The sequence below is a fragment of the Pan paniscus genome, chromosome 8, assembly GCF_029289425.2.
Source record: "Pan paniscus chromosome 8, NHGRI_mPanPan1-v2.0_pri, whole genome shotgun sequence".
Classification (NCBI taxonomy): Eukaryota; Metazoa; Chordata; class Mammalia; order Primates; family Hominidae; genus Pan; species Pan paniscus.
In genome coordinates, this window is record NC_073257.2 from 144151537 (window position 1) to 144174091 (window position 22555).

The 22555-nt window shown below is 61.5% G+C and overlaps 1 protein-coding gene across 1 annotated transcript; it reads left to right on the forward strand.

Annotated features, from left to right (window-relative positions):
* Positions 1-1778: 1778 nt before the first annotated feature.
* DPYSL4 (dihydropyrimidinase like 4) lies at positions 1779-22301 on the forward strand. Its single transcript, XM_034951464.3, has 14 exons — positions 1779-1978; positions 5590-5678; positions 9195-9379; positions 11382-11546; positions 13397-13458; positions 13554-13634; positions 14908-14976; positions 15344-15464; positions 16849-17005; positions 17335-17476; positions 18511-18681; positions 19211-19390; positions 20325-20490; positions 21381-22301. The coding sequence occupies exons 1-14, from the start codon at positions 1940-1942 to the stop codon at positions 21470-21472; spliced, it is 1719 nt and encodes a 572-aa protein (XP_034807355.1). The 5' UTR covers positions 1779-1939; the 3' UTR covers positions 21473-22301.
* The last annotated feature ends 254 nt before the right edge of the window (positions 22302-22555 follow it).

The following is a 22555-nucleotide window of genomic DNA, read 5'->3' on the forward strand; positions in this document are numbered from 1 at the left end:
CATAAGAACAGTTGGTGATATTTGCCGTGGACGGTCCCACGCAGGTGAGTAACAGACATTGCATTAATCATTTAGGGGAGGGGGAGCCCAGAGGAGGACGAAGGGGTGGGAGGCTGCTGGGCCTAGCTCTGCTGGCTCAGGCCCCGCCAGTACTCGAGGTCATGGTGACTCAGTGGCCAAACTCTGGCTTTGAAATGCGGACTGCGGTAACAACGCAAAGGCCCGAAGTCTCTGGGTTCGAATTCAGCTGCTGCAGGCTGGGTAGAATGACAGATGGAGTGACAGCATCGCCCGTCACTCCTGTCTCGCCCCAAGCCTCTAACTCGGCTTTAAGGGAGATCAGCAGCAGTTTGCGTGGGCGGGTACACCCCACCCCGCGCGCCCTCCACACTCGCCCAGGGTTTCGGAGTCAGGGCTTTCTTGTCTGGCGTGGGACGGCCCAAGGGGCCTGGAAATGTGGCCGGGATTCCCACAGCGGTTTCTCCGGTGCGTGCTCCCTGCCCGGCCTTCCCAGCGCCCAGTGTGTCCCGAGGGCGAGCAGCCACGCGTGGCCGGGACTAAGCGAGCACCCAGGGGCCAGAATGGGGCGTTCAGCACCCGCTACGTGGACAGCGCCAGCTCCGCTCAGCGCTGCCAGCAGGAGGTGGGGGGGTGAGGGCGCGGCCTCCAGGTCCGCCCAGTGCACCTGCCGCGCAGACCTCGCTACAGGAGGCTCCGAGACCGGATTCTGTCGCCCGCTCCTGCCATGACCGCGCGGCAGCCTCAGGAGCCCGCGAGGCCTCTGGCCCGGCCCAAGCTCGGCTGCGTGTTCCGCTGCGTGGAGGACGCCTTCGAGAGCAAGACGCTGCCGCTGGACGCTCTGGGCGGCGGCCGCCCGGGCCCTCGGGTTGGGAGGCGAGTCTGCGCGGCGCGCGGAGACCCCTCAACGGCCGCAGCAAGTCCCCGAGGGCAGCCCGGCGTGGCCCAGGCCCGGGACCCCCAGCAGGTAGTGGCCGCGGGACAGAGGCCGTGGGCCCGGGCTCGGACTCCCCGAGACCCTCGCACCCGGAGGACGCCGGGCGTGGGGCTCCCCCGCTCCCCCCTGCGGGGTCCTCCCTATCCGTAAAGGTCCTGAGCCTTCTGGGTCCTGCGACCACCCCCCATCCCCGCGAGGTCCCGCCCACCACTGCGTCCCGGTCCCTGGGGAGCGCGAGCGCCTCTTTCTGTCTCGCTCTCTCTGTGTCTGTCCTATTCGGGCCCCTCCTCCTGCCCTCCGTCTCTCGCGGCCAGCGTGGAACAGCCTCGCGGGGTCACAGCCTGGCGCTCGGACCCTGGCCCGGGTCATCTGCGAAGGAGCCGGCTTTGGCCAAGGTGTCTTCCTGGACGGGTGCGGTTCCCAGAGCGTCGCGGCCCGGGGTTGACTGGCTCGGAATCCCAGGGCCTTGGGCGCCTCGCGTCTCCTGGGACCTGGGTTCCGCGCTGGAGGGCAGCGGGGGCGCGGGCGGGGCCTGGCAGGACGTGGCCGGACTCTCTCCCTCGTCTCCCCGGGGTGCAAACTCCGCACACATCAGCTGGAGCAGGTTGAAATCCCCACCCAGCGCTCGTCCGCGGGTCTGCGCGGGGGCCTGGGGTGCGGAGATCAGACCCTGCAGCGGTTCCAGCGTGGGGGGCTTTAAAGCGAAGGAGTGGCTGAGGGCGGGGGCGGGGCTGATGGGCGGGGTGAGGCGGGGCCCGGGCTGGGGCGGGGCCTGTCGGGGGCGGGCCCTATCGGGGGCGGGGCATGCCGGGGGCGGAGCCGGGGTGGGGGCGGGGCCCAGCGGGGGCGGGACCGGAACGGAGCCGTGCGGCCTCGCGCGCTCGCAGTCTGTCTCCCGCCGTCCCCACGCACGCGTCCCGGCTCACGCGTCCCCCCGCCCGCCCCCGCTTGTGCCGCCCCTACCAGAGACCCCCCAGGAGCAGGATGTCCTTCCAGGGCAAGAAAAGCATCCCCCGGATCACGGTGAGCACGGTCCCGCTTCGCCCGGCGCCCCCTGCCCGCCGCCCGGAGTGGGGCCTGGACGCCGGGCGGACCCTCCTGGTCTTGTGCGTGGGGGAGTCCCTGCCTTTGCGTCTGGCCCCTGTCCTGGCGCCCGCCCTTCCCTGCTCGGCTCCTTCGCGCCCCAGGGTCCGAGAGTCCCCGCTAGCGCCGCGCAGACCCCCTTAAGGAGCGGGGCGCCCAGGCCCGGCCCGGCCCTGCCCGGCCCTGCCCGGCCCTGCCCGGCCTTGCCGGCTTCCGGGAGCCTCGGCTGCGCCCGGGGAGAACCCGGGGCCGGGCGGCCTGTCACTCGGAGCGCTAGAGGCTCCTTCCTCCCACGGCGGTCGGGTGGGCGAGGCGGGCGGACGCGGCCCTTTGTTGGCCCGGGCTGGTCTGGGGCGCGGGGAGATGCCGTTCCCGGCGCAGCCCGTGGGTCGCCCGCCCCTTGGACGCACTGGCGCTGCGTCGGGAGCTCTTTGTCCGAGACAAAGCGATTTAGCCCCAGCCGCTCTGGCCGGAGTCCCTGGTGGCCCCGAACCCTTCCAGTAACCTGGGTTCAGCGACTCCAAGGAAAGCGAGCGGTCAAGGGCCACTGGCCGGGAACCCTGGCAGCCCCTGAACCTTCGAGAGCAGAGACCCCTCCCCAACACCCACACGCACCGGCGCGGGAGGTCCCGCTCTGCCAGAAACAAAGCCTCCCCACTCGGGCGGGGGGAGATGGGGGTGGGAGGAAGGAGGCTTCGGGACCCGGCAGGACCTGGGCGGGGGAGTCCATGGGGTCCCAGACCCGACTCTGGACTTGGCCTCGGCGGGAGGGCCGTGGGGTCTGACCTCTGGCATTAGCTCGAGCTGTGGGCTGTGGGCTCCACTCCCCCAGACTCTCAGCGAGGAAGGAGCCCTCCCCTCTCCAGATGGGAGGGGCTGCTGCCTCCAGAGGGTTCTGCCCGGCTGGGTCTGGTCTTGATGCAGGAGGTCTTGCCAGTCAGCTGGCATGTGGGGGTCGAGTTTGGGGGTGGCAGGAGGACCCCTTCCCAGGGGAGGTCAGGCAACCATGTCAGTGCGGAGGGGCAGCTGCTTCCCGGGAACTTTCACCTTCATCTGGATGAGTGCAGTAAGAAGAGCATGGCCCCACACCCCAGCTGCGCCTCCTCTGGGTTCCAAACCCAGTCTCAGTGCGGGTGCCTGAACACTTGGGCGCCTATGAGTAGAGAGCCCAGACCACACGTCTCCTCAAGCCTCCTTCTGCCCGGTTGCGTTTTCTAGGGCTTCCTGGAAAATGCATGGGTCCCCTGGGAGGGGTGGAAAGTGAAGAAGAGGGACAGCACCGGGAAGGCAGCCAGGGCCTGATGCGGCCACAGAGGCTCTGCAAATGCATGGTGGTGCCGGGTCAGGGCTGAGCCTGGCGCTCAGCTGGGACTGGGCAGGAGGAGGAGAGGTGCAGCGGCTGGGAACAGACAGCTCTGTAGGCCAAGGGTCTAAAACTTCTTCCACAACCGGCCCGAGAGTAAATGTTGTCAGCTTTGTGGACCACGCTGTTCCTGTCTCAGCTGCTTGGCCCTGCCAGGAAAGCAGTCCTGGACATTTAGGAAGTCGATGGGCACCACTGTGTTCCAACAAAACTTTATCTGTGGATGCTGCAGTGTGAACTTCATAGAATTTTTGAGTCATGACATACTCTTGTTATTGTTTTCAGTGAATATACAAGAACGATTCTTAGCCTAGGGCTGTATGAAGACAGGCAGAGGGTTGGGTCTGGCCTGTGGCATAGTCTGCCAACCGTTTGTAGACTATGGGGTAGAGGTTGACAAGTCACTGGGATCCTGAAAATACAGCCCCACAGTTAGATGTCAGCAGTGAATCCTGTAATGGAGTTCCTAGATAATGAACTCCTCATTCTGAGAGTTTTACCAATTGTGCATTTCAGTTTAATGCTCTTGGCTTCAGACTGACGGTGTGTGAAGGCTGCAGCCCCAGGCTAGGGCCCTGGCCACCTATGGGTGGGCCCTGGAAACCCAGAGCAGGCGGCCAGACCTCCCTGTTAAATGCAGACGGTCAGTCCTGCCGGGTCAGTTGCAGGGCGTGCTGAGGCGCACGCCAGACGGTGGAGGGAAAAGCGTTGCCGAGTCCAGCCCGTGGGCGCGTCCTTCTCCACCTCCTTTCACTCCTTTTTTGTGTTTCTCTCCCCCATTCTCCAATGAGGTCAGATCTTCACCTCTGACGGTCATGCAGAGTCCCGTCAGTGACACCCTACTTTCTGCCTAATCTTCTGCTTCCCGGCCATCTGGTAGGATTCTTAGAAGTGGATTTATGACTGCCAAGCACTGGAGTCAATCCCTGTCTAACGCCACAGCTCTGTGCTGCCAGGGCTGACCTACAAAGAGCGGGCCTCACCAGCCTGACGCTCTGTGTCCCACTGGGAGTGCGTCCGAGCTGCACTGGAACCGAGGTCACCCCATCTCTTCCCCATCACCCCCATGGCCTCTTGGTCAGCAAGTCCTGCTCTCCTGACTCCCAGCCTCTCTGGAATCCACTCTCCTCCCGTCCCTTGCCATAGTCCTGTCCCAGAGCCCCTCATCTCACTCAGAAATCACCCCAGCAATGATCCGGCTTCCACTGTTACATGTCACAATCTACTTTCTAACACAGCAGCTAAGGTGATCTTTAAAACATCAAACCAGGATTGAAAACTGCTTAAGGCCCCCAGTCAGGGGGCAGCCATGGAGTCCCCAGGCCTACATATCCTGCCCCTGCCAAGCTCTGGGCACCGACTTGCCTCTGGCACCACCACCCCACCAGAAGATTCCAGCCCTCGGCCTCCTCCCAGGTCTGCTGATGGCAGCTCAAGCCCTTTCCTGCCCCAAGGCCAGGCTGCTTCCTGGCTGGAACGCTCGCCATGTCTGCCTTGCCCCTGTATCAGCCACCCTGGCCCCAGAGGTCCTTCTCCCAGCCCCTCTCTCATGGCCCTGCCATGGCGCCCTCACTGTGCTCTGCGCATTCATCACCGACTGTGATGATCTGTGCACGTGTGTTTTTGCTGCCGTTGGTCTCCCCTCAGTGGGAGGCAGCCTCCTGGGGTGGGGACCATGCCTGTGGGGGCGCTGTCTGCCTCCGCCTCCTGGCACCATCACTGGTCTGTAGTGTTTGGGTGGAACCAAAGTCCAGCTCCGTCCGCTCCCAGCCTCCTCCGCGTGGGTGGAAGACAGGGTGGAGGAGAGCAGGATCTCTGAGGCTGCACAGGAGGCCATGAGACAGCGTTCGCCTCCCACCTCAGGCTGGGGCTCCTCAATCCAGTGGTAAATCAGAAGATATAAATATGACCTGTGGCACTACCACACTTTCACCAACACGGGCTTTGCCCTCAGCGAGGTCTGAGCAGCAGCTGTGGGGCGTGCGTGGCACTTCCAGGGGCAACTGTTTTTGAGCGCCTGGTGCCACTTCTTGGGGAATAGTAAGCCGCTGCAGGCTTTTGTGCTCGTTTTTACGTCTAGAAATTTTGCCTGAATGTTTCAGTCATAATTTCAGAGGAAGAAGTTGCACCAAGAGTGTTACTGAGTAACTCAGTTTGGAGAAAAATTACCCTTTGTTGTTCCCGATAGAGTGACCGCCTTCTGATCAGAGGTGGGAGGATCGTGAATGACGACCAGTCCTTTTACGCTGATGTGCACGTGGAAGACGGCTTGATAAAGTAAGTTTCTGCCGAAAATTAAAATACGTTCCCAGCTCATGTGTACACGCTGGTCACGTGGTATCCAGGCAGTTGAAAGTATGTTCCCAGCTCTTGTGTACACGCTGGTCACGTGGTATCCAGGCAGTTGAAAGTATGTTCCCAGCTCGTGTGTACACGCTGGTCACATGATATCCAGGCAGGTGCAAATAGTTCCCAGCTCGTGTGTACACGCTGGCCACGTGGTATCCAGGCAGTTGAAAGTATGTTCCCACCTCTTGTGTACATGCTGGTCATGTGGTATCCAGGCAGGTGAAAGTATGTTCCCAACTCTTGTGTACACACTGGTCACGTGGTATCCAGGCAGGTGAAAGTATGTTCCCAGCTCCTGTGTACACGCTGGTCACATGGTATCCAGGCAGGTGAAAGTATGTTCCCAGCTCGTGTGTACACGCTGGCCACGTGGTATCCAGGCAGTTGAAAGTATGTTCCCAGCTCGTGTGTACACGCTGGCCACGTGGTATCCAGGCCGTTGAAAGTATGTTCCCAGCTCGTGTGTACACGCTGGTCACGTGGTATCCAGGCAGTTGAAAGTATGTTCCCAGCTCGTGTGTACACGCTGGTCACGTGGTATCCAGGCAGTTGAAAGTATGTTCCCAGCTCGTGTGTACACGCTGGTCACGTGGTATCCAGGCAAGTGCAAATAGTTCCCAGCTCGTGTGTACACGCTGGTCACATGGTATCCAGGCAGTTGAAAGTATGTTCCCAGTTCGTGTGTACACGCTGGTCACGTGGTATCCAGGCAAGTGCAAATAGTTCCCAGCTCGTGTGTACACACTGGTCACGTGGTATCCAGGCAGGTGAAAATAGTTCCCAGCTCGTGTGTACACACTGGTCACATGGTATCCAGGCAGTTGAAAGTATGTTCCCAGCTCTTGTGTACACACTGGTCACGTGGTATCCAGGCAGGTGAAAATAGTTCCCAGCTCGTGTGTACACACTGGTCACATGGTATCCAGGCAGTTGAAAGTATGTTCCCAGCTCTCGTGTACACACTGGTCACGTGGTATCCAGGCAGTTGAAAGTATGTTCCCAGCTCGTGTGTACACGCTGGTCACGTGGTATCCAGGCAGGTAAAAATAGTTCCCAGCTCGTGTGTACATGCTGGTCACATGGTATCCAGGCAGATGAACATAGTTCCCAGCTCGTGTGTACACGCTGGTCACATGATATCCAGGCAGTTGAAAGTATGTTCCCAGCTCGTGTGTACACGCTGGTCACGTGGTATCCAGGCAGTTGAAAGTATGTTCCCAGCTCGTGTGTACACGCTGGTCACGTGGTATCCAGGCAGGTGAACATAGTTCCCAGCTCGTGTATACACGCTGGTCACGTGGTATCCAGGCAGGTGCAAACAGTTCCCAGCTCGTGTGTACACGCTGGTCATGTGGTATCCAGGCAGGTGAAAGTATGTTCCCAGCTCGTGTGTACACGCTGGTCATGTGGTATCCAGGCAAGTGAAAATAGGTTCCCAGCTCGTGTGTACACACTGCTCACGTGGTATCCAGGCAGGTGAAAGTATGTTCCCAGCTCGTGTGTACACGCTGGTCACGTGGTATCCAGGCAGTTGAAAGTATGTTCCCAACTCTCGTGTACACACTTGTCACGTGGTATCCAGGCAGATGAACATAGTTCCCAGCTCGTGTGTACACACTGGTCACGTGGTATCCAGGCAGGTGAAAGTATGTTCCCAGCTCCTGTGTACACGCTGGTCACATGGTATCCAGGCAGGTGAAAGTATGTTCCCAGCTCGTGTGTACACGCTGGTCACATGGTATCCAGGCAGGTGAAAGTATGTTCCCAGCTCGTGTGTACACGCTGGTCACGTGGTATCCAGGCAAGTGCAAATAGTTCCCAGCTCGTGTGTACACACTGGTCACGTGGTATCCAGGCAGGTGAAAATAGTTCCCAGCTCGTGTGTACACACTGGTCACATGGTATCCAGGCAGTTGAAAGTATGTTCCCAGCTCTCGTGTACACACTGCTCACGTGGTATCCAGGCAGTTGAAAGTATGTTCCCAGCTCGTGTGTACACACTGGTCACGTGGTATCCAGGCAGGTGAAAATAGTTCCCAGCTCGTGTGTACATGCTGGTCACACGGTATCCAGGCAGATGAACATAGTTCCCAGCTCGTGTGTACACGCTGGTCACGTGGTATCCAGGCCGTTGAAAGTATGTTCCCAGCTCGTGTGTACATGCTGGTCACGTGGTATCCAGGCAGTTGAAAGTATGTTCCCAGCTCGTGTGTACACGCTGGTCACGTGGTATCCAGGCAGGTGAAAATAGTTACCAGCTCGTGTGTACACACTGGTCACGTGGTATCCAGGCAGTTGAAAGTATGTTCCCAGCTCGTGTGTACATGCTGGTCACGTGGTATCCAGGCAAGTGAAAATAGGTTCCCAGCTTGTGTGTACACACTGCTCACGTGGTATCCAGGCAGTTGAAAGTATGTTCCCAGCTCGTGTGTACATGCTGGTCACACGGTATCCAGGCAGATGAACATAGTTCCCAGCTCGTGTGTACACGCTGGTCACGTGGCATCCAGGCAGGTGAAAATAGTTACCAGGTCGTGTGTACACACTGGTCACGTGGTATCCAGGCAGTTGAAAGTATGTTCCCAGCTCGTGTGTACACGCTGGTCACGTGGTATCCAGGCAGGTGAAAATAGTTACCAGCTCGTGTGTACACACTGGTCACGTGGTATCCAGGCAGTTGAAAGTATGTTCCCAGCTCGTGTGTACACGCTGGTCATGTGGTATCCAGGCAAGTGAAAATAGGTTCCCAGCTCGTGTGTACACGCTGGTCACGTGGTATCCAGGCAGTTGAAAGTATGTTCCCAGCTCGTGTGTACACGCTGGTCACGTGGTATCCAGGCAGCTGAAAATAGTTCCCAGCTCTTGTGTACACACTGGTCACGTGGTATCCAGGCATTGACTTTTGGGTGAAATCCATGGGAGAGGTTTCTTCTTTTCTAAACCCATCCTTGGCAGCAGTAAGCTGGTGGCCACTGTCAGAGCCCCAGCATTTGGTGAGGGCAGAGGTATGTTGGGTGGCTGTGGGGCGAAAGCAGGACACCAGCTTCCACGTTTCTTTGTTCATCGCAGCAGTTAGTATGGTGCCTGGCTCACAGCAGGTGCTTCCTAAATACTGGTGCCCACACCTATTAGCGCACCTGCTTCCGTTTGTCAAGCTGCTCCCTCCTCTAGTCAAAAAAGTACCAACCAGGGACCTGAGTGGAAAACCACAGGGCGTGGCGTCTGCGTGAGGCTGGACCCTGCAGTGACCGTCCTGAGCTGCGCTGAGTGATGCTTTGCTCCCTGGCACTCCCGAGGAGCTAGTCCAGTGAGTGGCCGGCCGTGCTGGCCTTTTCCTCGGGGTCTGGAGCTCATGCAAACCCTTTAGCTCTGCTGCATTGCTGGGAGCCCATCTGGGCTCTGACCTGGGCTCCCCGTAACCAGTGAAATCTCTGCTGCTTTCAGACAAATCGGAGAAAACCTCATCGTCCCTGGGGGCATCAAGACCATTGACGCCCACGGCCTGATGGTCCTTCCTGGTGGCGTTGACGTCCACACAAGGCTGCAGATGCCTGTCCTGGGCATGACCCCGGCTGACGACTTCTGTCAGGGCACCAAGGCAGCACTAGCAGGAGGAACCACCATGATCTGTGAGTGTCTGGGTCTCCTCCTCTACAGGGGGCAGCCAGCGTCTGCTGCCCCTCTCTCTGGCCAGGTGTGTGTGGGAGGAGGAGTGTCACCTAAAGGTGCCTTTCTCAGCTGTCTGCCTTTATTGCATCTGTCTGAGAACCTGGAGTGCTTTTCCAATCCCTGTGTCTCACTCTGGGTGTTTCTGCGTGGCCAGTGCTGGAATGCTCCTGGGATTTCCAGGACTGGAAATCAGTGACTGACGTGTGTCCACTTGTTCTTCCCTGGGCACTAGTAGCCAGCCCGGAGTTGGGGGTTGGAAAACTCAAATGCCTTGGGCGAGGGGAGGGGTCATGCTTTCTGAAATGCCAGATACATGTTTGACCTTGAGCCACACGCCTCGGAAGCTTGATATCTGGAAGGTTCTTGCTCATGTCAAGAAGAGTTAAGGATGGAGACTGTATTTTTAGAAAAAGATAAAAGCAATGCTCATTATTATCCCATCAAAAAATAACCCGAGTTGCTATTTCTGTAGTGCTGGCTGCGTGCCCGGCACGGGCTCTATCCTGACACCCATCGGCTCACATGCTCTCCTCCTAAAACCCTCTGAGCTCAGCCCAGCTGGGCTCAGCTAAGCCTAGTTTAACAGGCGGGTGAGTGGAGTCCGCCTGCCCACCACGAGCACGTGGTGAGCTCAGGAGGCAGGACGAGGCCTCAGAGCCTAGACCTTGACTGCACTGTGTGGCCTTGGGTGCCATTCACTCTGCAGCGTCCGTCTGGTGCAGACATCACTGCTGTGGTTGAGAACGGGTCTGAGGAGCCTAGCTGAACCTGGTTCTATGGTTTTCTAGCTGTGTGACTCCAGATAAACTCAGCTGGCTTTTATAAGTCACACTTTGTTGATCTGTAAAACAGAACACTGGCCTCATGAGCTTCTGAGGCATGTGTGAGTTAATGCACGTCAGTTGCTTTGTGTCCCTGGCACACCGGGGAGGGCAGCTCTGAGGACCCTGAGACACCTCGCGGGACATTTAGCCATTACCAAATCACAGCTTGGTTTGGTTTACTCAGCCACAAAGGGAGGAAACACCAGCAGCAGCCCATCTTGCAGTCTGAGGAGACTGGCCACTGCTCGCGCCCTTCAGGGGGCGGCCCAAGCCGGTCAGGACGTCTGCACAGTCGAGACCACCTGCCTCGTGCCAGTGCCAAGGCACCGGGCCAGCTGTGGGTCCCCGCGAAGACAGAGAAACACCACAGACACGAGGCTGGCCTCTGTCCTGCCTCTTTCTTCCTCGGCCTGCAGGCCCAGGCTGGCACTGTGGGTGGCTGCAGGGAGGGTGGGTGCCCACTTCATCCTGTTGGGATGAGTAGGGGCCCGAGGGAGGGCTGTGCTGGAGGAAGGCATCCCTGGCGGGTGCGCCCTCCTGTCCGACCACCTGGCTTGGAGCTGTGTCTGGCTGCACCAGGAGAGGCCAGTGAGCAGTGTTTGGGCCTTGGGTGTGTGGTTGGTGGGGCAGCAGCATGATGGCTGTGTGCAGGGGGCAGCATGGCCCCTTTCAAGTCTTGTGGGGCACTCGGGAAACCAGCCCAGCTCCCACTGTTCTAGGAAGGCACCCAGAGGTGGGGCCCAGCACCTTGGACAGCGCACTGGCCCAGCCTGGCCCTCGGGGTGCCTCACCCAGCCTGACAGGAGCTGGAGGCAGGGCAAAGCCCCGACCTCCTGTGCTCCTCCAAGTGCGATGTGGGAGTGGGGATGGTTTGGGGTGGGGCTGTTCCTCTCTCCCCTCTCCCTTCTGTGCTCAGAGGGTGGCTGGGGGACTTGGGACAGAAGGTTCCTCTTTGAACAAAGCAATAGAACGGGTTCGTGGCAGCATCATCCTCTCTCAGGGGCCGGTGGCCTCTGCTGTGTCTCCCTCAAATGGCCCTCTGGTCTCTTGGGAACATGAAACAGAATCTCCCATGGAGGAGGCAGAGGTGGGAACCAGGGACCAGTGGGGGAAGCTGCTGACCATGCTGCCTTCACAGTGGACCACGTCTTCCCCGACACGGGTGTGAGCCTGCTGGCGGCCTACGAGCAGTGGCGGGAGCGGGCGGACAGCGCGGCCTGCTGCGACTACTCCCTGCACGTGGACATCACCCGCTGGCACGAGAGCATCAAGGAGGAGCTGGAGGCCCTGGTCAAGGAGAAGGGTGAGGGCGGCTGGAGGGGCTGGAGGGCGGGCATGGAGCCTGGTGGAGGGGCCTGTGCCCTGACCCTGTGTTCTGCCGATGGTGCTGCTCTGCCCTGGGGGCTGGTGTCCAGGTTTGAGTGGAAGTTGGAGAAAAGTCATTTGAAGGCCCATCCCACCTTCAAAGGCTCTAGACCAAGAGGCCGTCTCTTTCCCAATCCGAGGGACCCATCCTGGAATTGTCCTCCCGATGAAAAGATGCAGCAGATCCATCGTTTCTTAGAAAAGAGGCTGCCCAGGGTGGAAGAGCAGCAGTTCCCTAGTCTCCTAGCATCTGGGGATCCTTTCAGAGGGAGACCCTTTTAAATCCATATCTCTTTGTTGTCACCAATGCTAAAACAGATCAGTCTATAAACAAGTTAACATTTTTCCCCACAAAAAACCCTGAAGCTAAAACCACATCAGAGTTTCATAGTGGGTTTGACAAGTGGCATATCTGATTATAGCCGATCTCTCCTAATCTGAGTCCGGCCCACAGCTTCCAGCCTGGAGGTGGGGGCGGGATGGGGTCCAAGCAAGCCCAGGAGCCTGTCAGGCCCTGGCACTCCCAGGGATGCCTGCTACCCGTCCCCTACAGACCTGAAGGAGGCAGGGGCATTTCTTCAAGGCCATTCCTCTGGGTTCCCATTCCCCAGAGGATGACGGTCATCACATAGGTGCCCCTTGATGTCAGGACCCCTCACCTCCCTGCCCGGGGGCTGGTGGAGCCCGTCAATCCTCAGTCCCTGGGCCTCACTCCAGGCAGCTGCTCTGCCACCCATGCTGTTCTCTGAGTGGACTCGGGAGGCCTGTGGCCTCGTGTCTCAGAGCGGAGGTGGAAGCAGGGCCTGCACCTCCCCTCACCCTGTGTTGGCAGTGCTGGGGCCTCTGCTCCCCGAGCGCCATGCAGGAGTCGTCAGTCCTGTGCCCACGGGGTAGTGTTGCAGGGACAGCACTGCGCAACCCAAACATGACCTTCCTCAGACACTCGGGGGCAGGCCTCAAACTCCAGGTCACATACAGGTTGCTACCTGGAGGGATGGCTTGTGGGGCACAGGGTGACTCAGTTTCCCCAGTGTGCCTTAGCTTGTCACACTAGCACTTTCCACCCAGCAAGGAGGGGATGCCATGGGTTGGGTGGGCTTGAGTGATGGGAGGTTGGGATCCTGCCTCCAGGCCCAGGCCGGTCCCCACACAAGTTCCGAGTCCTGGGGGAGGTGGATGGGCTGTGGCTGCCCAGGAAACAGGAGAGCTCAGCCCTCTTCCTGTTTGGGCCCCAACGTCAGAGGCAGCCCCTCATCCTTCTGCTCGTCCTAAGGGCCCAGCCCTGAGATCTGGGTGGTCCCACAAGCCTGCACTGTGAGCCAGGCATGGCAAGTGGGGCTCCAAGGCCCTGCAGGCAGGTGCTGGATGTGCTGGACGGCCAGAATGCAGGTCCCCAGCACAGCGCGGCCCGGGCCGCACTTCCAGGAGGGAGCCAGTGGAACTCAGGCCGAGAGCCCAGGCACAGCGGCTCTTCCAGTAACGGGGGGTCTGCTGGATGGGTGTGAGGGGTTGTCACCTGCATTTGCCTCTGGGTGGACAATCAGTTCCTAACCCGGAGCACAGGAGCAGGCAAGGAGGGCCTGGATGTAGCTGCCTCCGCCTCACTTCCCAGCTTGCTGGTGTGTGCATGGAAGCGGGGGTCTGCTCGCAGGGCTGGCAAGCCAGTGAGGGAAGCACTGTGGGGGAGGGGCCCAAGACCCCCAGCCCTCCAGTGGGCAGGAGCAGCAGAGGCTCCTTAGGTTGTCTGACTGGTGATGGCTGAGCCTCTGACCCCTGCCTCTTCTCCAGGCGTGAACTCCTTCCTGGTCTTCATGGCATACAAGGACCGGTGCCAGTGCAGCGACAGCCAGGTAAGGGCAGGCGGGAAGGGAGTGGGCAGGTGTATCCCAGGCCGCTGCTGGTGCAGGCGCAGCCCCACCCAGGACGCCACCACTTCTCTTCCCAGATGTACGAGATCTTCAGCATCATCCGGGACCTGGGGGCCTTGGCCCAGGTGCACGCTGAGAACGGGGACATCGTGGAGGAGGTGCCGTGGGGCAGGGCTGCCTGTGGGGTGGGGCAGGGGTCTGAGGGTGACTTTCATGATACGCAGACATCAGCACAGAATCCCACAAAACCTTGAGGGAGGGTCATAGCTTACCCCGAGTCAAAGGTCAACCAGTGAGTTAGAGAGACTGGGGGGTGATGGGGAGCTTTGAGGCCATAAAACAGGTTCTCCTTGATCAACACTTCTTATCCAAAATACCTCAAAAGCAAAGTGTCAGCCCCAGGGATCAAGGCCCCTCCTGTGGAGCGGGGTACCCTCTGGGGGTTGGGTTACCACCTTCCTTCCAGCCAAGGGCACCCATGTTGACAGGGCCACATCCTTCAGACACATCCCATTGGGCTGGGGAGGGCCTGAGCCCGCGTGCAGTGGCGCCGACCCCCCAGGCCCTTGGGGCTGAGGCAGCCTTGGCCCTGCACCTTGTTTTCCCCTCTAGCAGAGGCACCCACAGGTACAGATGGAGTTCAGAGAGTGGGCCACCCCATACCCGTGGGACCCCAGTGGGGGTCACCACACAGGACACACCTCCCTGACACTGCAAACCCACAGCGAGACTTCGTGGGACGGGACGGGCTCTGCCCACCTCCTGAGCTCTACAGGAAGGTGGTGGCACTCGGGCAGGGGCATGTGGGGGGTCCCCAGTGTCCTCGTCCACCCGTCCAGCTGTGAGGGCATCGGGGCATCACAAACACTTCTGTGGCCCAAGGCCAGGCCCCGGCTGCACCGTCAGGAGGTTGTCCTGGGTCTAGGGATGCTCCACATACAGCGGGAGGGAGCCTCAGTATTGGGGCTGCTGCTTCTGGCCGGTACCATGTCTTCCCTGACACGAGCGGACGCTGTAGTGCAAATCTGCACGGAAAGGCAGTGCTGGAGGAAGGAGTGGTCGTCCACTCCTGACCTGCAGAGCCCTCCCTGCCTGTGCACACCCCCACACATGCCCCCGCTGGGGGAGGCAGCGTGATGGGCATAGTGGTGGGGGGGTGGGGTCTTGGTGCCATCAGTCAGGAGCCCTGCAGCCTTGGGGGAGCCACTTTCCCCTATCCGAGCTGTCCCCTCCTTGGTAACTCAGGGAGCAGGAATCGCACCTCTCCAAGCCCCTCTGCCCTCTATTCTGAGTGTTCTGTGGCTGGGAAACTCTGGGAGGCCTGGGGGTGCAGGACCACTTGTGGAATGGGGCCTCCCAGCCTTGGGCTTAGCATCCAAGGCCCAGGCTCCCTTCAGGGCTTGGAGCGAGGCATCCTGTTGGTTTCTTTAGGAGCAGAAGCGGTTGCTGGAGCTCGGCATCACTGGCCCCGAGGGCCACGTGCTCAGCCACCCCGAGGAGGTAAGATCCCAGGGCACCACAGCACACCCGAGCCAACTCCGCCCAGACCACTGCTGCCTGGGGCTGTGCTGACCCTGGCCCTGGGCTCCTGGCCCTGCCACTGTGCTCGCCCCCACCTCATCTGGGAGGCGTGAATCCTCCCCGTGCCAGGCACTTGTCCTCCATCCCCCCACAACCCTACAGCCTGTACCCGAGGCCCAGAAGGTGGCGTGAGCAGGCCCAGGCACTGAGCCCGAGGCTGGGCCACTCCTACTAGGCTGCCCTGAGCCTGGGATCCCATGGGTGACACCTGGGCATCCCCATTGCCCACACTGGTCTGGAGTCCCAGGGCCCTCGTGTGGCCTCATCCCTCTCATCTCGTCCCCAGGTGGAGGCTGAGGCGGTGTACCGAGCTGTCACCATCGCCAAGCAGGCAAACTGCCCGCTGTACGTCACCAAGGTGATGAGCAAGGGGGCGGCCGACGCCATCGCTCAGGCCAAGCGCAGAGGTGAGCACCCAGCCCCGCCTCTGATGCCGAGGGGCCATGGTCTCAGCCTCCTGGGTGCAGCCCTGGGGAGATGCAGGTTCCCTGAGTCCCTGCATTGGGGCAGGGCACTGGACCCTGAGTCCCTGCATCGGGGCGGGGCACTGGACCCTGAGTCCCTGCATCAGGGCAGGGGCTGGACCTGAGTTTCCAGCCTCGCTGGAGCAGCAGCTGCTCACCAGGGGCCCTGAGGCAAAACATGGGGACGCTCATCCCATTTCCAGTGGGGGTGGGTGTGGGGAGAATGGAATGATGAGGAGTGTCTCCAAGAGAGAATTCCAGTTCCAACAAGGAGGCCCTCCCTACATTGCTATTTGCTGTGTCCAGAGCCGGGGTGCTACCTGCCCACAGAATGCCAGCCAGCTGGAGCCTGGCACTGCAGAGAGCCTCAGGCCTGGGCGGGGGGGTGCCACCCAGAGCTGTGATTGGCAGCGGCTTGACTGTGGTGTCCCCCAGAGGCTACTGGGCTCAGAGGGTCCATGGAGCCCCAGCAATCACTGGGGCTGGAGAGGGCCAAGGATCCAGGCACAGAACCCAGGTGACGGGTAAATGAGGGGGCGTCCCCTAGGCAGCCTCTGGATCTGGTCTGGTTTCCCCTCCTCCTGCTGTCCGCACTGAGTCCTGAGAGACCTCGTTTTCTGGGCCTGCCTGGGGCTGTGCGGGTCCCTGGGCAGGGTGGGGGGCGGGGTGGTGGTGGTGGTGGGTGGTGCCCTTCTATGTGTTTCCTGCATCGAGGGTTGAAACTGAAACCCACTCAGTTAACTGGGAAAAGGACTCTGAGGCGTGCAGGTGAATGGGGGTCTGCAGGGGTGAGGCCCGGGCCTCACTCAGGACACCAAGCAGCCTCGGGGCAGCAGACCAGGCCCTTCTCAGGGGTACCCCACCCGCCAGGCTCTTCTCGGGGGGTGCCCCACCCCACCAGGGAGCATTTCTCCCCCACCCACTGGTGGGAGCTGCCTCAGCTGTGAGCTGGAACCCTGGTGAGGCCATGGCCAGGGCACCCCCGGCCAGTCAGCCGCCATGCAGTTCACTGTGCCTCGCAGCCCACAGGCACGCCCTGGCCCCGCTGGAGTGCCCGGGGTCCTGGGGTGGGGTGTGGGCAGAGAGAGGACTTAGCGTCCGCAGGCCAGACTCCCTTTCCCAGAAGGACCCCCAGGGCCAACCACGTCTGCCCGCGACCCAGGCCTCTGCCCCACTTCCTGCCCAGGGCCAGGGACTCTAGACTGGGCACCAGCTGTCCCAGGCAAGGAAAGTGAGGGGCAGTCGTGGGTGTCAGCAGCAGCAGTTCTCGGGGCCCCAGGGGGTGCAGGTGGTCGGTGGGGCACCTCTCATGGGCCTCGTGCTGCAGGGGTGGTCGTGTTTGGGGAGCCCATCACCGCCAGCCTGGGCACCGATGGTTCACACTACTGGAGCAAGAACTGGGCCAAGGCCGCAGCCTTCGTCACATCACCCCCCGTCAACCCAGACCCCACCACGGCAGACCACCTCACCTGCTTGCTGTCCAGGTAAGCAGCCTCTCCAGGTGGCCCCAGGTTGGCCGCCCGCTGCACACCCTGCCAAGGCTGTGGCCCCAACACCCCAGGCCTCTCCCACGGCTCCCATAGGGCAGCCCAGACAGTGGCGGGTGGGGAAGTCTGAGCCCTTTGGTCCCAGCGGGGGCTCCCCTGGCAGGAACCAGTCCCCGCTCCCCTGCACAGAGGCACCAGCTCTGCCCAGCGAGAGCCACTCAGATGACCTCTAGCCCCTGCAGCTGTGCTGGCCAAGGGGGCTGGAGCTGACCTGGCCTCTGCCGGCTCAGGAAGGCCAGGACCTTCTGACCCTGGCTTGTTTCCAGCGGGGACCTCCAGGTGACAGGCAGCGCCCACTGCACCTTCACCACTGCCCAGAAGGCTGTGGGCAAGGACAACTTCGCGCTGATCCCCGAGGGCACCAACGGCATTGAGGAGCGCATGTCCGTGGTCTGGGAGAAATGTGTGGTGAGCACAGACCTGGCCGGGGCACGCCGTCTGGGGAGCGGCTGTGGGCGGGATTCTGATGGCTGGTCAGAAGGGAGCCCATCTAACCAGTGCACACTTGTGAAACAGATCAGAGCACACGGGCTCCGGGGTGGCGGATCCCCCACCCAGGGCGCCTCAGACACGTGGTTCTGGCCCCTCCAGATGAGACTCCAACAGCAACAGGGGCAGCTGGTAGCCCCCCACCCCTCAGCAGACTCTAGTGTTGCCCGGACACTGTGTTTGCCCAGGGGTCAGCATGGGGTCTCCACGCTGTGATGTTAGTGCTTCCCTGCGATGCCCTCACGACCTGTCGCACACCGCCCTGTCCTGCACCCTCCCGCATCCTCAGCCCACTGCCCTGTCCTGCGCCCTCCCGCATCCTCACCCCACCGCCCTATCCTGCGCCCTCCCGCATCCTCAGCCCCACCTCCCCGGGCAACTGAGCTCTTCCCCTCAGCTGCTCCTGCCTTCCCAGCCTCCAGGGCTCCCCAAGGAGACTGTCACGTCCTTCAGGGGACACAGGTGTTGCCACTGAAGCTCCACTCTTGCTGAACCTTCGTGGAAGCTTTACCCACAAAGTGAATGCAGAAAGGCTTCGCCCAGGAAGGGGCAGACCAGCAGGCATCACTGAGATGGGCTCCCTGACTCACCAGTGCAGCGTTCTTACCCCAGGGGTTACTCAGGCGTTCTTACCCTGAGTGTTGCCATGGCGAGGGCCGTGGCTGGAGCCCTGTCCTGATCTTGGCTGCCTGAGTGGCACTCTAGTGCCCGTCTTCACGGGGGCCTGGTATCCGTCTTTGTGGGGTCCCAGCGGCCCAGCATCCGACCTGGCAGGGGCCCCGTGTCCTGCTGTCCAACCTTGTGGGGGGCCTGGTGGTCCAGCGTCTGTCCTCACGGGGGCCTGGTGGCCTGGCATCCATCCTTGTGGGGTCCTGGTGGCCCAGTGTCTGTCCTCGCGCAAGCCCCACCCCAACCCCACCTGTCGCCCTCAGCTCAGCCTTCTTGTTCCCCAGGCCTCTGGGAAGATGGACGAGAATGAGTTCGTCGCGGTGACCAGTACAAATGCTGCCAAAATCTTCAATTTTTACCCAAGGAAGGGGCGAGTGGCTGTGGGCTCTGACGCTGACCTGGTCATATGGAACCCCAAGGCCACCAAGATCATCTCTGCCAAGACCCACAATCTGGTAAGAGAAGGCGGCTGTAAGTCAGGGTTGGCCTTTGTGGGGCCGGGACTCCAGGGCAGCCTTCCCAGGAGAGGCGCAGGACAGAGGCCCACGTGGCAGCAGCAGTGGCCTCAGCCATCCCAGGGCCGTCCACACAGCCTGTCCCAGGCCAGACACTGAAATGGGCCCTGTCCACGTCACCTCGCTGCGTGGCCGCTGCATCTGTGGTCCCCTTGTGCCATGGAGGAGGCTGGGGCAGAGCGGTGCCGTGTGCACCTGCCTAGCCAAGGGAGAAGTGACCCTCCCTGCCTGCCCATGCCTGTCCCCTTTGTCCTCGAGAGAAACGGGACTCAGAAATGAGGTCCGTAGGCCGAGGGGGGGCATTCCTCCCGAGTTCCAACCCCTCAGTTCCAGCATCTTGCTAGGGGCTCAGTGTAGGCACACCGGGCCTGCTCCACACTGGGCAGCCACAGTGCTCCAGCGGCTCAACGGGGATGGGACTGTTGGGCCCCAGCGTGGAGGCACTGGACCCTCGGGCCTCTCTCCCCAGAACGTGGAGTACAACATCTTCGAGGGAGTGGAGTGCCGGGGAGCGCCTGCCGTGGTCATAAGTCAGGGCCGAGTGGTGCTGGAGGACGGGAAGATGTTTGTCACCCCGGGGGCAGGCCGCTTCGTCCCTCGGAAAACATTCCCGGACTTCGTCTACAAGAGGATCAAAGCTCGCAACAGGGTAGGGCGGCACCCGCAAGGGTGTTGTGCAGGTAGGCAGGTGGGCGCTGAGTTCTGGGCCCAGAACGCACCCCTGGTCAACCTGGCCCGGCCTCCCGAGGGGTCAGGAAGACAGAGCGGGGCCGCTGCTTGCCCAGGGCCCTGGTGGGTCTAAGTGGAGGAGAGCCTGCTCCCGGAAGATGGCAGGGGAGGCCCCCATGGCACTGGGACCTTCAGGCCCTGGATCAGCTCTGCAAGTGCCTGTGAACGGCAGCTGGGTCCCACGCAAGTCATCCACGGTTGTTAGAGAAAATACAGATATAAAGTGAGCAGAAATCTAGCTCCCCACGGGAGCTGCCCAGTTGGACCTCAGTGTGGGTCCTTCTGGGATTCCCCATGGACAGATGTGCATGCTGATTTGTGGACTGGGGCGTGTGCTCCTCTCCACACGGGCTCTCAGGAGCTCAGCCACGGGAGCCCCCCCCATGGCCTTCCAGTCTCTTACTGCGGTGACGCCACGCTTGCCCGGCATCATCCGTGTCTGACGGTGCAGCAGGTGTGGTCTGCCCAGACCACCAGGTGCTTCACACACGCACCGGGACACTCGCAGTGGCGTCTGTGCACACACAAGTGCACGTGGGGCCTCGGAGGGAGGTTGAGCATGTGCACCTGTGTTGGTAAGACTGCAGGGAGGGACGTTTGCACACACATGTAGATGGGACCGCAGGCGGGCATTATACACTTATGGGGAGGACTGCAAGGAGGGAGGCGTGTGTGAACTTGGGTTGAGCACCCCCCCAGGGCAGCCCCAAATTCCTGAAGCTGGCACTGGAGAGGCGCAGAGCAGGCCCAGCCCTCCAGCTGCCCATGCTCAGCCCCTCATGCCCCATCTCTGGCCCCACAGCTGCCCAGGCTCAGCCCCTCATGCCCTGTCTCTGCCCCCAACCCCCCGGCAGCTGGCGGAGATCCACGGTGTGCCCCGTGGGCTGTATGACGGGCCCGTCCACGAGGTGATGGTGCCTGCCAAGCCAGGGAGTGGCGCTCAGGCCCGCGCGTCCTGCCCAGGCAAGATCTCAGTCCCTCCTGTGCGCAACCTACATCAGTCGGGGTTCAGCCTATCTGGTGAGTTGGGCCTGGGGCACCAGTAGGGGTGAGGGGCTCTGCCGGAGCATCCAGGGCCTCAGGTACCAGGGCCCAGCCTGTGCCCAGAGGGGCTGCACATGGAAGGCACCCAGCTGGGGACTGGGGCAGGAGATGCTGCTGGGGGTGTTGTGGGGGCCAAGGGCTGAGCCCAGTTAGGGAGGCCTCTCCTGCCCGCTGTCTGCCCAGGGCAGCTGTGATGAACCCTCACCTTCAAGAGTGGCACTGGGGTGAGGCTGTCACATGGAACCCAGGAGTGAGCATGGATCCAGCCTCAGGGGAGGTGGGAGGCCTTGATGAGGATCTCAGGATCATGTGGAATCCAGGTCCCCACCCAGCCAGCCCCAGAACCAAGCGTGAGGCACAAGGGAGGGTCTGAGCTGTGTCCCGGGGCCTGGAGGGATACACGGGAATGCCAGGGTCCGGCCTCTGGTGTCGCTTCTGGTGCATTCTCCGGACCCAGGAAGGTGATAGCAAAGCCCTGCTCACCTCCTGGGGACTCAGGCCTGGGGGCAGGTCCCTGAGAACCCGGCACTGTCTGGGAGGCCAGGGGCAGCCTTTCATCACCCGGAACCCAGAGCAGGGACGAGGCAGGACTGGCCCGGGTTCCTCTCGGGACAGGAAGGGCTTCCTGCAGCCCACAGTCCCCGCAGGTTTCATGATCTCCTGGGCAGCCTCACCTGCACCCCGGGCCTCAGGGATGGGAGTCCTGCCGGGCACCTGGTCTGCTTGGCCTTCTGGTGATGGCAGGTGTGCGGGGGCTCTGCAGTCCTGGCCCCACTGACGCAGCCACTGACTCTGCCTCACGCCTTGAATAGAAGGGCCCCTGCCCCTGCCTCATTCTCCCCTGCCCATCTGTGCCCTTTCTTCAGGGTCTCAGGCTGATGACCACATCGCCCGACGCACAGCACAGAAGATCATGGCACCACCTGGCGGCCGCTCCAACATCACCTCTCTCTCCTAGACGCCCAGGACCGGCCCTGTGAGCCGTGCTGGCCCCACCCGAGGCCGCGGGGGCCCCAGGGCACTCGCCCCCCTCCTTAGCATTTTCTTTTGTAGAAGTTTCTCGAAGGTGCTTGGCGGTCTTGCCTTCCCCCTCCCCACAGGCTCTCCTTGTGGGGTCCCAGGTCCTGCTGCCAAGAGCCCCTCAAGAGAAGGACTGAACCTGGGGAGATGTCACTGCCAGGGTGAGGTGGCGCCACATGGCAGGGACAATGCCGGCAGCCTGAGCCCAGGCACCCCAGTGCCCGCTGGGCCCAGCCTGGGGACAGGGAACCTGCCGGGCTCACAGTGTGGGAGCAGCTGGACACCAGGCTTCTTGGTGAACCGGCGAGGGGCCGAGTCCCGCCTGGTGGGCGTTTGCCGCCGCCTCCCCACCACCAGTCACTGCCTCGCAGAGCCCCACACTCCCGCAGCCGCTCCTCAGAGGCCTGTGCCCATCGCAGGCCTGGGAGGAAAGTGGGCGCAGAGCCCTCCTGCTCACACAGCTGCTGAGACTTCAGGGACCCATCAGAACTTGGTGCAGCACAGCCCCGCCCGTGGAGGGTCCCTTTGACGCACCCCAAGGCCCACACCTAAGCTTTCGTGTAGCCCTCATCCAGGGAAGTTTCGCGATGCTTTAGGAAGACACTGTCCTCTTACTACAGATTGTGTATTTCCGTAGGCTTCTTAGTAGCAGCTTTGTACACTGAGGACACCGTAGCCAGGAACCTGTGCATGCCACCCACCGCCTGGACAGGCAGTCATCCTGCCTCTGATGTGAATCAGGCCCATTAAAGACGTCTGGGTTTGAAGCCGCCTGTGCATGGAAGGCCCCGTGTCCTCTCCCCCACGCCGTGTCTGCACAGGTGGGGCCTGGCTGGCTGTGGGCTGGTCCGACTCCTGCAGCCGCAGCTCTTCTCCCCTCAATGGCAGGGAGGAGCTCACCCTCTCACAGGGAAGAGGGCCGGCAGGGCAGCCAACATCCAGGGCGGGGCAGAGGGCCCCCCCCGCCTACATTCTCACCGGACAGCCCGAGCCACCCCAGAAGGCCGGGGAGCATGCATGG